Here is a 16069-nt window from a genome sequence, read left to right as displayed (position 1 = left end):
TATTTGCATAATATATTCCCCATGAACATCCCCAAAATCAAACTGAATCAATCAACCATTTTCAGTCACATTACATTTTATGTGCTCTGAATATTGTGCACATTTTTTTTTAACCAAAGTGTTATAGGAGACATGACAAAGGAAACATTGACATAAACCCATCAGCCCTGAAGAGAAAATGTAATAGAAAAACTCTGGCATTATTTGTGGCGTACATTTATCTTCATTATGTATAATACTACCTCAAAATACTAAAAACCTTTTGACACATAGGATGTCGAAAGATAGTTGCATTTTAATTTTGCCATGAAAGGCTAGAAATGTAAACAAAACATCTGAAAGCCAAAATCAATACGCCCACATGATGAACATCAATACGCCCACATGATGAACATCAATACGCCCACATGATGAACATCAATACGCCCACATGATGAACATCAATACGCCCACATGATGAACATCAATACGCCCACATGATGAACATCAATACGCCCACATGATGAACATCAATACGCCCACATGATGAACATCAATACGCCCACATGATGAACATCAATACGCCCACATGATGAACATCAATACGCCCACATGATGAACATCAATACGCCCACATGATGAACATCAATACGAATGATGAACATCAATACGCCCACATGATGAACATCAATACGCCCACATGATGAACATCAATACCCACATGATGAACATCAATACGCCCACATGATGAACATCAATACGCCCAATGAACATCAATACGCCCACATGATGAACATCAATACGACATGATGAACATCATCAATGAACATCAATAAGCCCACATGATGAACATCAATACGCCCACATGATGAACATCAATACGCCCACATGATGAACATCAATACGCCCACATGATGAACATCAATAAGCCCACATGATGAACATCAATACGCCCACATGATGAACATCAATACATCAATACGCCCACATGATGAACATCAATACGCCCACATGATGAACATCAATACGCCCACATGATGAACATCAATACGCCCACATGATGAACATCAATACGCCCACATGATGAACATCAATACGCCCACATGATGAACATCAATACGCCCACATGATGAACATCAATACGCCCACATGATGAACATCAATAAGTCCACATGATGAACATCAATACGCCCACATGATGAACATCAATACGCCCACATGATGAACATCAATACGCCCACATGATGAACATCAATAAGCCCACATGATGAACATCAATACGCCCACATGATAAACATCAATACGCCCACATGATGAACATCAATACGCCCACATGATGAACATCAATACGCCCACATGATGAACATCACATGATGAACATCAATACGCCCACATGATGAACATCAATACGCCACATGATGAACATCAATAAGCCCACATGATGAACATCAATAAGCCCACATGATGAACATCAATACGCCCACATGATGAACATCAATACGCCCACATGATGAACATCAATACGCCCACATGATGAACATCAATACGCCCACATGATGAACATCAATAAGCCCACATGATGAACATCAATAAGCCCACATGATGAATTCCTACAACGCAACAGCTTCTTGTCTTTCCCTTTTTCCATCTCTCCAGTACATCCTAGTTTTCTAGCTCAGCAGGAGAGGCTGTCTGGCGCGGTTCATCCATTGTTTCCTTCCCTCCTGATTCGTGTGAAGTTGATCTACATCTGTGTTGTGCAAACTCCCCTCCTGTGGTTGTGATTGATTCACTATGACCTGACTGACTCAGAGCCCAACAGTGTCTTTCCTGATTACCAGAAACTACAGATCTCCAAAAAAGAGGAAAAACAAAAGTAACCTTCTCAATAAACGCACATTTCCACCAGAAAGCCTCATTCAGTGAAGTGGATATATTCACACCATGAGAACCAAAAGGAGGATGCATCCTACAGGGATTTCTACCATCTCTCCCAAACTTGATACCAGGTTTAAGATGAAGCTGCTGTTCACTTCCTTTATCCAGGCTGTTCTCTAGATGTGTGATTAGATTAAAGTGCCCAGCAGTGAAGATATGAGCCCACTCCACAGCTCCACAGCTCTTAGAGGAAAAGCAATGTTCCACAAGACTACACATTCATTACTCAAAATAAATCTCCATTACACAAATGCCGTATGCATAATTATAGAAATAATTATAGTTGTGATTATTTCCTCCGTGAGCCGAACTCCTTTAAATTGTGATTGACACATAGTGTGAAAGACTAACACAGGCACATGTGAATAAATAAATCTAGTCACATACACTCACACACGTTGAATATGCTTTAGAAATGTGTTTCAGCGTGATGGCAAACAGTAGAATAAAGAAACATAACAATGGGACTCAGCATGGATGGCTAAACACCACCGCTCATTCATAATTATATGGAACAGTATGAATACATTTGAGGATACAGGAAAATCAGAGACAGAAATAATTATATTTCCTTGCTTTTGAAGAGCACATTTTCAAGTACATCATTTTCTAATAGAGATAATAACCAAGATCAAATCTATAGCATGTTGTTTAAGCATACAGATGTATAGGCTAAAAAAACTCAGTTGTGGGTGGAAGTATGGGAGGGGAGCAGGACATTGATATGGATCACCTCCATCAACAACGCACTGAACTCAGACACCCTCCCACTGTGAGCCAGCAGGCCTCAAATTAATCAAACTACAGTAGGAATGAGGGACGCGGGAACACAAGCAAAACCCCAAACACACAACCAACCCAGTCTGAATGGGGCGGGGAGCTGGCCGATCCCTTATAAAGGACCTGATTACAGCCAAGCCCTTGATGTGTCCCACAGCACAGCAGTGCAGTCCCGCTGGCAGGGAATAGGAGAGATATCCTCGTGAAGGAGTGTCCATTACACGTCTGGGCCTGGACCACTTGATGTGCACCTTTCCCCCCAAAGCCATCTCCTATGGAAACAATAACCAGCCTATATACAGCATCCCTCCCTGGGCCTTTTGATTTCATCCCTCCCTGGGCCTTTTGATTTCATCCCTCCCTGGGCCTTTTCAATACAACAGGAGGGGGAAAGCATAGACATGAATGAACAGGTGACATGGGGTGACCTCTGCATGTTATTCACACATGGGCCTTGCACCAATAGAGAATGAGAGGCCTTTGAGGGCTTCCACCATTTTAATCTAGTCAACTGGGTGGGACTTCCAAATTCATTGGCTGATCCCTCCTGGTGACCCTGTTGGAGTCATGTCCAACCGGGTCATCAGGAGGGATCAGCCAATCATGAAGATTGACTACTTAAAAATGATCCTCAATGGCGCTGCCCATGCTGTCACATACGCTACAATGGCACAGATAAAGAGTAGTCCTCTATCTATCTCTATGCTTGCACCTCTCACAATACATTTGGTAAAACCAATGTCAGCAGGTTTCATAGATATGCAAAGGACTAGACAGCCTGCACGGTCTGGCTTCGCTTCCATTTTAATGGGATTACCAGGAATGTCAGATAAAAAAAACATTGATTGAAAATTGAGGATTTATGTGGTTCTACCACCGGTTACGAAAGGAGACAATTTACAGACTAATCCACAACTGCCTTTTGGAATACAATCTCACCAATCCACATGGCTTCACTCAAACACGTCACACCAAAACCATGAAAATTATTCCATTAAGCGGGTGAAAAATAAATGCAACGCCAAAAATAAGATATGTTGACATTTATTTCTTGTGCAGGGACTTTTATATACAGATACATTTTATACACCTAATTTACATGAATTGTGAAATAAATGTATCAGCTAGTGTTCCAATATTCCTAATTTTTAAAGTTGACTTTGGAAGTACTGACATAACAGAATTAGAAAAAAGGAGCACAATGATAAGTGAACAGTGACATGAGATACAGTATAGTATTATACAATTCAATCCAGTCTAATTATGTCAGATAGTGTTTCTATATTTTACATCTTTAATTTTGTTAGTCAAATAACTATTGCACTAAATACTTCTGACAAACACATTTCATCTGTATTTTTTATTTATTTTTTACATAAAAACCACAACTAGTCTGATTTGTTCTATAATACAATCAATAATGAGAAACTGTGCAACTGCTCCTCAGTAGTGTCCATTATAGTGAAAACAATACAAAATACATTACTTAGAGGGACCATGGCCCAAACAGAGCAAAAAGTGGTACAAAAAAATGTAAATAAATAAAATCATAAATCATTCTCTCAATGTTATCCCTGTCCCAGGGCACTGACTAAGGGAGACAGATACTGACCTGCTCTCAGCTACTCAGTGGAAAGGACCTGACAGTGACAACTAATCTACTACTAGCTAGCTTATATATTGATAGACACGGATACAGGCTAGTGACATGCCTTACAAACACTTATTAACAGGTACAGAATTCAGGCCTCTTTACCATGAAGTAGCACACATCTAGTATGTTACAATAACTAAGAGTTCAGCACTAAACCGCTGCAGGCAGATATGAACCTGGTTATTCCTCTAAGCTATTAAAACATGCAGTGTGTGGTGAGGTCCTACACTACTATTTGGTGGTGGTGGTTACCAGCTGCGGTTGACTGACTCAGATAGAAAACTCAGGCCTTGAGCTGTTGTGTTTTCTAAGTCACTTTTCCATGATCAGAAGTCTATTTTCACCAGTGCCTCTTTTTGTTGGCTAAGCCCTAGTCAGATATAGCCAGGCCCCTACATTAAAGAACCCACAGCACAGTGTGTGCTGCTATATAACCGTTTGGAAGCCATTCTACCAACACCACATACAGGAAAGTCTGATTATTGCACAGAAGCACTGAACTTGCAAATGTTCATGCAAATGTAGGGGAAACGCAACTACAGTACACTCTGAAATCACTGGTTGTTCACTACGACGTGACATGATTATTCACTTCTTTAATGGAAGACTAAAACACACTGTTTGCAGTGGGGAACATGAAGCTCTCTAGGTGACCCTCTCCTTGGGCTCTTAGAACCTCAGTTGGACAGGAGTAGAGGCTGAGGAGTGTACAGGGTAATGACACGGTAGAAAACAAACATCAGGAGACTCTACTAGGCTCGACAGTGACTGCATGACCTTCTTCAGACACCAGTAGAACATTTTTAAAAAGAGGTGCTGTTACTGTTTGGGGAAGAGCACGGCCCCATGACTCAACCATAGTTGCAAAGAAATTAGATGTATTTCTGTGGAATCCCCCTAGCTTCCTACAGTGAAGAAACATGTAGTTACATCCCATAATATGAACGCTTCCTGCCAGACATGGTTTCTGCTAAAACACAAAAATAGTGACAAACAGATTAAATCCCAAAAACAGAACAAACAATGGGCCGTTGTCAGGGCTCATTCAGTTTGAGTACAAAGCTAAAGGAGAGTTATACAGTAGATGTATAGAAAAACACTTTGCAATCACTAGTAAGTAAGCATTTCCTCAGTTACATATAACTCCATGCACTAATGAAAGGACTCTCTCTAAGGAAGGCCAAAAGGAGTGTAAGGCCGACAGAAACGGCAGAAAGCGAGAGAGAAAGAGGAGTGGAGGAGTGAGCTGGAGCTGCTGTGATGGGTTAGTGTTGGTGGGGAGGAGATCTTCTCTCTTCTGCTCAGGGGGACTGGGACCCTGACCTGTACTGCTTGAAGCTTCCCAGCAGACTCTGGACCCCCATCCTGACCCGGCGGGCCATGGAGTCAGCAGGCGGAGTGGGCAAGCAGGAGCCCAGGCTGGGAGGCCTCGCGTCCAGACACTTCTGGTAGCGCAGCTGTGGACAGAACACACACACACACACACACACAGCAGGAATCCATCAGTACAGACACTGAAACACATCAATACCATTCCAGTTTATTAATAAAATGTTCTATACTATAGACAACATATTCAAATTTCAAATGTATTTATATAGCCCTTCGTACATCAGCTGATATCTCAAAGTGCTGTACAGAAACCCAGCCTAAAACCCCAAACAGCAAGCAATGCAGGTGTAGAAGCACAGTGGCTAGGAAAAACTCCCTAGAAAGGCCAAAACCTAGGAAAAAACCTAGAGAGGAACCAGGCTATGTGGGGTGGCCAGTCCTCTTCTGGCTGTGCCGGGTGGAGATTATAACAGAACATGGCCAAGATGTTCAAATGTTCATAAATTACCAGCAGGGTCTAATAATAATCACAGGCAGAACAGTTGAAACTGGAGCAGCAGCACGGCCATATCATCCTTCAGCCCGTCTCTCTAGACCACTGATTAATCAATAATCAGTCTGTTGACTCACCATGCAGGCGGCCTGCACCGCCTCACTCAGGCTGGCAGCGTTGGGCTCACACCAGAACATGTGACAGATGAAGTCCCCGGGGCCCTTGGCCATGATGAAGGCAAAGGTGTGGATGTCCTTTCCCACACCCATGAACGACAGGAACCGCACCCGGCACTCTGACATCACCTCCTCAGTCTGGGGAGGACAGAGGACACAGCATGGTCAGGAGAGAGCCATACTGACATGACTGCTACCAAATGTCTGTGTGTAACGGAGATGATGTTGTGGATGGGTTAGTTAGTAACTACCTCTCTGGTGAGGATGGTGAGAGTGGCAGGGGCCACGTTGACAGAGACGGGGGTCCAATCCTGCTTCCTTGTGCTGTTCATTGCAGCCTCCAAAGCATCATTGATTGTGTCCACACCTAGGAGACGAGAAAGTTTGGCTGTTAACAGTATCCACAAGGCAAGGTAAACTGCATGGGAGTAGCTAGCTAGCCACATGTGAAGTGAAGCAAAACACAGTCCCACACAAAGCACAGCCATATGCTTTATTGCACAGCTAGATATATTTACCTAACTACTAAGTAAATAAAAGATTTCCTTACCCATGCGTCCCTTACCTACAGGCTTGGTCACAGGTACGTTACCAAGGTAATACACAAGAAAACGTTGGAAATTCTCATTTTTTGGAACGGGAAACTCTGCAGAGGAAGAAGATAGGGATGGAGTTAGTGTCTGGTGTTTTACTTCTGTTCTAAAATGAACTGTAGAACTATCACAGGGGTTACCTTGAGTAGGAATCTCCATGGCTTTGCACTGGTCAGAATTGTACCTGCTCAGAAATGGCTTGGATAGTTTCCTCTCTGTCATTATCTGAATGTAAAGAGAGACATGTTCAGCTCATTGTGAAACAAGATTCCACAGGAAATAGTATATTAGATATGTGACATACAGTGGAAGTTGTAAGTTTACATACACCTTAGCCAAATGCATTTAAAACTCAGTTTTTCACAATTCCTGACATTTAATCCTAGTAAAAAATCCCTGTTTTAGATCAATTAGGATCACCACTTTATTTTAAGAATGTGAAATGTCCGAATAATAGTAGAGAGTGATTTATTTAAGCTTTTATTTATTTCATCACATTCCCAGTGAGTCAGAAGTTCATATACACTCAATTAGTATTTGGTAGCATTGCCTTTAAATTGTTTAACTTGGGGTCAAACATTCCAGGTAGCTTTCCACAAGCTTCCCACAATAAGTTGGGTGAATTTTGGCCAATTCCTCCTGGCAGAGCTGGTGTAACTGAGTCAGATTTCTAGGCCTCCTTGCTCGCACACGCTTTTTCAGTTCTAACCACACATTTTCTATAGGATTGAGGTCAGGGCTTTGTGATGGCCACTCCAATACCTTGCCTTTGTTGTCCTTAAGCCATTTTGCCACAACTTTGGAAGTATGCTTGGGGTCATTGTACATTTGGAAGACCCATTTGCGACCAAGCTTTAACTTCCTGAATGATGTCTTGAGATGTTGCTTCAATATGTCCACATAATTTTCCTCCCTCATGATGCCATCTATTTTGTGAAGTGCACCAGTCCCTCCTGCAGCAAAGCACCCCCACAACATGATGCTGCCACCCCGTGCTTCATGGTTGGGATAGTGTTCTTCAGCTTGCAAGCCTCCCCCTTTTCCTCCAAACATAACGATGGTCATTATGGCCAAACAGTTCCATTTTTGTTTCATCAGACCAGAGGACATTTCTCCAAAAAGTACAATCTTTGTCCCCATGTGCAGTTGCAAACCATAGTGTTTTTCTTAATGGCGGTTTATGAGCAGTGGCTTCTTCCTTGCTGAGCGGCCTTCCAGGTTATGTCGATGTAGGACTAATTTTACTGTGGATATAGATACTTTTGTACCGGTTTCCTCCAGCATCTTCACAAGGTACTTTTCTGTTGTTCTGGGATTGATTTGCACATTGACACCAAAGTACGTTCATCTCTAGGAGACAGAACACGTCTCCTTCCTGAGCGGTATGACAGCTGTGTGGTCCCATGGTGTTTATACTTGCGTACTATTGTTTGTACAGATGAACGCGGTACCTTCAGGCCTTTGGAAATTGCTCCCAAGGATGAACCACCATTTTTTTCTGAGGTCTTGGCTGATTTCTTTTGATTTTCCCATGATGTCAAGCAAAGAGGCACTGAGTTTGAAGGTAGGCCTTGAAATACATCCACAGGTACACCACCAATTGACTCAAATGATGTCAATTAGCCTATCAGAAGCGTCTAAAGTCATGACATAATTTTCTGGAATTTTCCAAGCTGTTTAAAGGCAGAGTCAAATTAGAGTATTTAAACTTCTGACCCAATAGAATTTTGATACAGTGAATTATAAGTGAAATAATCTGTCTGTAAACAATTGTTGGAAAAATTACTTGTGTTGTGCACAAAGTAGATGTCCAAACCGACTTGCCAAAACTATAGTTTGTTAACAAGAAATGTGCGTAGTGGTTGAAAAATTAGTTGTAATGACTCCAACCTAAGTGTATGTAAACTTCCAACTTCAACTGTAGAAGACATGGGAGTCTCACCCTGGAGCACATCTCATGCAGACTGGTGGCGATGTTCTTGGCAGGTGAGTCACAGCGGAACACGTGACACTTGAGTACCTGGGTCAGGTTGTCTCGCGCTACATAAGCAAAGTCTCTGTTGTAACAAATACAGAAAAGTACACCATTTACATACTGGTACATGAACCCATGCATTTCTCCAACTTTAATGATAACAACCCACAAGAAAAAAACTGGCAAAACAAAAATGATTGCATGCAATCATGTTAGATATGACAATACAATAAATGTAACTATATGTAGGATAAACAACATTGGAGAATACATTTCTAAAAGAAAAACTGCAAATAATCATATCTGTACAATACCTTTCCCTGTATAGGGCAGCGAAATGCAGCATGAAAATAAATAATGATCAGTTAATCACAGTTATTACAAAAACACTAGCAGAAAATTCAAATCAGATTCATAGTGAATGTCATTGAAAGGAAATGTTATTGCAATACCATGGACAACCCACCAGAGGGCAGCTGTATGGACAACCCACCAGAGACAACCCACCAGAGGGCAGCTGTATGGACAACCCACCAGAGGGCAGCTGTATGGACAACCCACCAGAGGGCAGCTGTATGGACAACCCACCAGAGGGCAGCTGTATGGACAACCCACCAGAGGGCAGCTGTATGGACAACCCACCAGAGACAACCCACCAGAGGGCAGCTGTATCATTGCAACACCATGGACAACCCACCAGAGACAACCCACCAGAGGGCAGCTGTATCATTGCAACACCATGGACAACCCACCAGAGGGCAGTGTTGTCTCATGGGTGAAGTTCTGTATTCAAGCATGCCATTGCCAAATTGGGTTCAAATCCTGTTTGGAACCATAGGCCGCATTTACAAAGCCAGCCCAATTCAGATATTTTTTTCACTAATTGGACTTTTGACTAATCAGTTCAGCTCTAAAAAATTCTAATGTGAAAAAAATCTGATGTGATTGGTCAAAAGATCAAAATGTGGAAAAAATATCAGAATTGGGCTGCCTGTGCAAATGCAGCTGTAATGACTCACACAGCTGGGCAAAGAACTGCTATGTGCAAATTCAGCAGGAAAACAAACCCATATCCACAGGTCTAGGATGGGAAAACACTACCCTAAGGCATGAAGATGAACATGTTTTAATAACACTTCTTTATTTTACCTTTATTTAACCAGGTAGGCAACCTGGCCAAGATAAAGCAAAGCTGTTCGACACATACAACAACACAGAGTTACACATGGAATAAACAAACATACAGTCAATAATACAGTAGAAAAAAGTATATATACAGTGTGTGCAAATGAGGTAAGGCAATAAAGTAGGCCATAGTGGCAAGGTAATTACAATATAGTAATTAAACACTGGAGTGATAGATGTGCAGAAGATGAATGTGCAAGTAGAGATACTGGGGTGCAAAGGAACAAAATAAATAAATAAATAAATACAGTATGGGGATGAGGTAGTTGGATGGGCTATGTACAGGTGCAATGATCTGTGAGCTGCTCTGACAGCTGGTGGTTGAAGTTAGTGAGGGAGATAAGAGTCCCCAGCTTGGAGATCGTGCTGTGGATGGGTGCTGCTATGGTGACCAGTAAACTGAGATAAGGCGGGGTTTTACCTAGAAAAATGTAATGCTGCAATATGTAACGTTTTGGGGGGGCCCGACCAAATTCACATACAAATGAGAGTTATAGATCTGTCAATCATTGAAAGCAAGTCTAAGAAGTGGTAGATCTATTCTATGTGCACTATTTCTATGCTTCAATGAGAATGAACATTTTTTGTGTATACCAAATTCAAACAGCTGAAAATACAATATTTTTAGTTATGCAAAATATATTTCACAGCGGTTTAGAAGGTACAAACATTCTCTACACTTAAACTTGCTTGTTTTGTCACAAACTGAAATTTGGTAAACTATTAGAATTTTTGCAACCAGGAAATGGAGTAGCAATTTCCACAGTGTGCATCTTTAAGAAAATGGAACAAATGACCAGATATTATGTAATTCCCAGTGTCTAATATCTCTTAATTAGGTGTGGATGGGTCATGATGAAGTAATAGTTAAGTGACGGCTAAGACTAGATAAACAATTTACTAATAGATTGTGCTAAATAAACACTATATAAAATAGTACAAATTCCAAAGAGTTAAACAGCATTTTCTGTTCCTGTAAAAGTAGCTACACCACTTAATCGGACTGCAACAGTTGTGCAGTGCTTTACAACCTCCAGATGTGGTGCCAAACGGTGACTAACTAGTAGACACTGACCTGCCGTTGTCTCGGCCCACACCCCACACGCGGATGCTGGCAATAGGCTGGGAGTGCAGCAGAGTCTGGCCCAGTGGGTCGATCAGATTCATAGTGTCATTCTCCAGGACCATCAGCATGTCCTTACCCTGGTAACACAACACAAACATATCACGATCCTGCTGAAGCACCACCATGCACAGCAAATTGAACCAAATTACATTTGAATGTGCCATCTGTTCTACAACTGATAATATTCTAGCAAACACCTGTTAGACTTGGTCCCGTTTTAGATGGAGACATTCCCAAGCATTGGTGCATATGGATGACTATAATTACTCTGATGTTCAACATTATTCAACACAGAGGAGCTGCAGGGAATAGCAGTAAATGTGAGAGGTTGCTGGGTAAAAATAGACCAAGCAAGGTAAACAGAGGGTGTTGTCCAGACATCAACCCCATGCCCAGGCTCTTCCCCCAAACAGGAAGAGCCCACCCCAATCCCTTACTGTAGCCCTGCTCCTCAGACTCACCTCTCCCCAGATGCCAGCAGTGTCATGGAGGTTGTGTTTATGGTAGGACAGCTGTCTAATGCAGTTGTTGACAGCCACGCTGCTCTTCGCTGGTGCCATGTCCTCTTCAGACATCTCCACCCAGCCCAGAGAGCGCACAGCAAAATACTGGAATAGCAAATTGAGGCAGGAGAGAACACAGGATGGTCCGGAGAGAGGGAGAGGGATAAACCGACAGATGCAGTCCAATTAGGAAAGGGAAGAGTAGTTGTATGTTGACAGGGAAGGGACAGACAGATGACTACAGTCTTCCTGCCTCAGTGCATTAGTGAGTGTAAATGAAAGTGAATTTGAATGTACCTTAGCTTCCAAGTCAGTGCCATGGGGATCAAGGTTCTCCTCTTCCTCAGATTGGGAACAGCTAGTTACCAGGCAGGTAGAGTTTGAGAAAGAACAAGAGAAGGGTTTAAGAGAAACTGTTTTGGCTGAGAATGAGAAAGCTTATCACATAATGTACTACCACCACACCACTTACTTCAGGTTGATGGATGCATAGCGCAGGGTTGCCCCTTCAAACTCCTTCAGGCTCTGATCAGAAGCCACCTCTCCCTCCTGCAATCACGAAAAATACGAAGAATTTGTCAATTCATTATCACCAAGTTGATCAACATCCAGATGTGTTGCCTTCTAAACTCCACTGTTTCTAAAACTGAAATATTGAGGGTTGAAGCTGGAAAAGGTTGTGTGCTCTGTTATTGTATTATTATTTTGGCTATTGAAGCGTAATGCTCTGCTTCTGTCCCTTAGTACACGCCAAGACAGTAAAAAAAAAACGTAAGCCTACTTTTTCCCATGTCAACTATTTTCCACATAATAATGATTTATCCACAGAGTCTGTGGTAAGAGTTTATGTTGAATGTATATTACAAATTGTTTTTCAATTAATAATCGGAGACATAAAAATTACGTTTCCCATACTCATTCAAATAAATAGAACATATTTTAACTGTCAGTGTTGACCTTTTGGTATAAGATATCCTAAATGTGAGGTCTTAGCCATGTCAAGATTCTCATTAATACTTCTTAATATTCCCTCTGTCTCTTACCTTCCACAACTCTCCATCACTAGTCCCTTCATCTGGGTTAGAGAGGTCTCCCCATGTTTCCTAGGAGTCAGACAAAAACATGATGCCGTTTTTATTCTAAATTGGGAGAGCATAGATATAAGTCTTCTAAGAACAGAACATGTCACAAATCATCCCTAAGGCCTATGAGTAAGAGCTCACCTCCTGCTCTTCCTCACAGGGTGTTGTCTCCAGGGACATACTGGAGGACATCATAGAGTCTCCCACCTTGTCCAGAGGGGAGGGGGGCTCCCACTGAGTAGTGCCAGTAGGGATGTGCCAGTAGTAGGTGCCTGAGGTGTCTCGAACCCGCATCCACCCAGAGGGCAGGTCTGTGTCCGCCTCAAAGGCCTCCGAGTCCCAGAAGGACTCTGTGTGGAGAGAAGGGGAGGGTTAGAACGAGGAGTCCGCCAACGTTGCTTGCAACCTGAGAAGCACTTGTTATGTTAGACTAGACTATAATCATCATTGCTCCAACAAAACAGTCACACGACTGATTTCAACAACTCGCCCTTACCTTTGTTTCCATTTGGAGGGATTTCAGCAGTGCTTTCCTGAGACAGTGCAGGCCAGTTGGTTTCTTCATCACTTGGTGTTCCATTCACATTAGAAAACAGCAGACAGGGATTTCTAGCCACCCCACCTCCCTCTCTTTCAGCCTCCACATTACTCTGTTCGGACTCCCTATCTTCCTCTTTAAAACTGCAGGCCTCTTCATCTGCCTCAGATGGATCTTCCTTTTCTTTGTCATTTTCTTCGCCCTCGCCCTCTTTATCCTCGGCAGACAGTAGAGTATCAATGAGTACTGGCTCCTTGAGGATGGTCTTGGCAGTCTTGGGAGATTTGGTCTGCTCCTCGTTCCTCTGCTCCTCCTCAGTGGTGTTATGAGGGGAGAAGTCCTCTTGGTTCCCATTCTGGTCCTGATGTTTCTCAGCAACTTTCCTCAGCTGGTTCTGGCCCTCCTTGACCCACTTAGCATTGTTGCCGCCAGTGGATTCTTGGTCACTCCAAAGGCCACTGTCATTCAATTTGTTTTTCAGCACTTCATCTTGATGATGGTTGTTGGCTACATGATAAGACATATCATCATCATCATCATGGCCACCCATGGTACTATACAGCAGCTCTGAGGGGAATACAGGGGGGTATGGTTTGAGAGAAAATACATGCCTTTGCCCATCTGATCACTCGAATGTCCAGAAAAATAACTATTGAGAGGTGTGTCAGTTTAGTAATGAGAGAAAGTGACCTGGCTGGCGAGTCAACTGTTTGACATTGTAAGGTTAACTAACATTAGTTAACTTGCCAGCGAGGTAAATGTAATGTTAGCAAGCTAGCCAGGTAGCTAGCTACCCAGCCTAACTAGTTCGCTAACTAACGTTGACATATTAAAGTAGTAAGCTAGGTAGCTAATGTTAACTGCGCCATTAGCTAGCTACAGTACATTATCCATGATGACACAAATCGTTACTAGATAACGATAGTTGGCTAGGCCTCTCTAGCTAGCTTGCTAGTTGCTAATTTAGCAAGCAATCAATAACAATAAATGCCATGACAATGTCAAGCGCTAGCTACTGTATTATTGCTAATTTAGCATACCAGCAATGTGGGTTAGCTAACGTTAAGTCAACTAAAAGGCAAGGTACGCGGATTCGTTAGCCTCCGTGCTAGCAAGCTACAGAAAATAGCTAGGTGACCATCTGAAAAAACGGGCATCATCCGCCATCATCATCCCATAATATAGCCAGAATTGGTACACGAACACAAAGGACGGCACTTTAAAATGTGCGCCATTAACTACTAAATATACTTACTTGTGCTGTCAGTGTGTCTTCGATTAAATATGTTCTCGTTATTGTTACATATTTCCACACGTATAGAGGGGTCGTTTATCTGGATTCCCAGGCAATACTGATGCTGCGCTGTTGTGTATAGTGATGATGAAAGATGGGAAGGGGAGGCGGCGAACGTCAAGAATTTGTCGCTCTGTGTTGCCTCGAGGTTCTCTGCCTCAACCCTCTTACGATCGCTGATCGGAGTCCACAGAATACATTATCAAAATAGATTTATAGAGGTGTTTTCGTACTAAATCAGTGCCATAGTACAGTGGTATGAACTAAATGACTATCGCCCCATAGCACTCACTCCTGTCATCATTTAGTGCTTTGAAACTAGTCAAGGATCATATCACCTCCACTTTACCTGTCACCCTAGACCCACTTCAATTTGCTTACCACCCCAATAGCTCCACAGACAATGCAATCTCCATCACACTGCACATTGCCCTATCCCATCTGGACAAGAGGAATACCTATTTACGAATGTTGTTCATTGACTATAGCTCAGCATTCAACACCATAGTACCCTCCAAGTTCATCATTGAATCAAATCAAATCAAATCAAATTTTATTTGTCACATACACATGGTTAGCAGATGTTAATGCGAGTGTAGCGAAATGCTTGTGCTTCTAGTTCCGACAATGCAGTAATAACGAGCAAGTAATCTAACTTAACCTTGCGGCCCAGGGTCTCAACCCCGCCTTGTGCAATTGGGTCCTGGACTTCCTTGCGGGCCTCCCCCAGGTGGTGAAGGTAGGAAACAACATCTCCACTTCGCTGATCGTCAACACTGGGGCCCCACAAGGGTGCGTGCTCAGCCACCTCTGGTACTCCATGTTCACCAATGACGCCTCCAACTCAATCAGGTTTGCAGACAACACAACAGTAGTAGGCTTGATTACCAACGACGACAAGACAGCCTACAGGGAGGAGGTGAGGGCTCTCAGAGTGTGGTGTCAGGAAAATAACCTCTCACTCAACGTCAACCAAACAAAGGAGATGATCGTGGACTTCAGGAAACAGAAAGGGAGCACCCTATCCACATAGACGGGATAGTAGTGGAGAAGGTGGAAAGTTTTAGGTTCTTCGGTGTACACATCACGGACAAACTGAAATGGTCCACCCACACAGACAGTGTGGTGAAGGCGCAACAGTACCTCTTCAACCTAAGGAAGCTGAAGAAATTTGGCTTGTCACTTAAAACCCTCACAAACATTTACAGATGCACAATTGAGAGCATCCTGTCGGGCTGTATCACTGCCTGGTATGACAACTGCACCGCCCACAACTGCAGGGCTCTCCAGAGGGTGGTGCGGTCTGCACAACACATCAACGGGGGCAAACTACCTGCCCTCCAGGACACCTACAGCACCCGATGTCACAGGAAGGCCAAAAAGATCAAGGACAACAACCACCCGAGCCACTGCCTGTTCAC

At 42.8% G+C, this 16069-nt stretch overlaps 1 protein-coding gene across 4 annotated transcripts; it reads right to left on the bottom strand.

Annotated features, from left to right (window-relative positions):
- Window positions 1-3725: 3725 nt before the first annotated feature.
- Window positions 3726-14890, bottom strand: LOC112266195 (amyloid-beta A4 precursor protein-binding family B member 1-like). 4 transcript variants are annotated; one of them, XM_042296379.1, is made up of 15 exons: window positions 14610-14890; window positions 13313-13921; window positions 12958-13166; window positions 12778-12837; window positions 12207-12283; window positions 12032-12092; window positions 11693-11839; window positions 11181-11308; window positions 9235-9240; window positions 8888-9002; window positions 7086-7170; window positions 6918-6998; window positions 6604-6719; window positions 6314-6490; window positions 3726-5808 (listed from the first exon to the last, which is right to left on the bottom strand). In XM_042296379.1, the coding sequence occupies exons 2-15, from the start codon at window positions 13902-13904 to the stop codon at window positions 5653-5655; spliced, it is 2010 nt and encodes a 669-aa protein (XP_042152313.1). In that variant the 5' UTR covers window positions 13905-13921; window positions 14610-14890; the 3' UTR covers window positions 3726-5652. The 4 variants fall into 4 exon arrangements, with proteins under 4 accessions (XP_042152313.1, XP_042152311.1, XP_042152314.1 ...); XM_042296377.1 differs by having other exon boundaries at window positions 6903-6998; window positions 14610-14873; XM_042296380.1 differs by lacking the exon at window positions 9235-9240 and having other exon boundaries at window positions 14610-14874.
- Between the last annotated feature and the right edge of the window lie 1179 nt (window positions 14891-16069).

The sequence above is a fragment of the Oncorhynchus tshawytscha genome, linkage group LG13 (assembly GCF_018296145.1).
Source record: "Oncorhynchus tshawytscha isolate Ot180627B linkage group LG13, Otsh_v2.0, whole genome shotgun sequence".
NCBI lineage: Eukaryota > Metazoa > Chordata > Actinopteri > Salmoniformes > Salmonidae > Oncorhynchus > Oncorhynchus tshawytscha.
This window is presented reverse-complemented; position numbering and strand designations above follow the sequence as displayed.

What these genes read in the sequence shown, in the direction of transcription:
- LOC112266195 (XM_042296377.1), bottom strand. Translation starts at nt 13,904, where the DNA reads ATGGGTGGCCATGATGATGATGATGATATGTCTTATCATGTAGCCAAC. An exon ending in CCTGTGAGGAAGAGCAGGAG is followed by an intron (nt 12,838 to 12,957) that starts GTGAGCTCTTAC and finishes TCTGACTCCTAG; the next exon opens with GAAACATGGGGAGACCTCTC. An exon ending in TCACCATCCTCACCAGAGAG is followed by an intron (nt 6,491 to 6,603) that starts GTAGTTACTAAC and finishes TGTCCTCCCCAG; the next exon opens with ACTGAGGAGGTGATGTCAGA.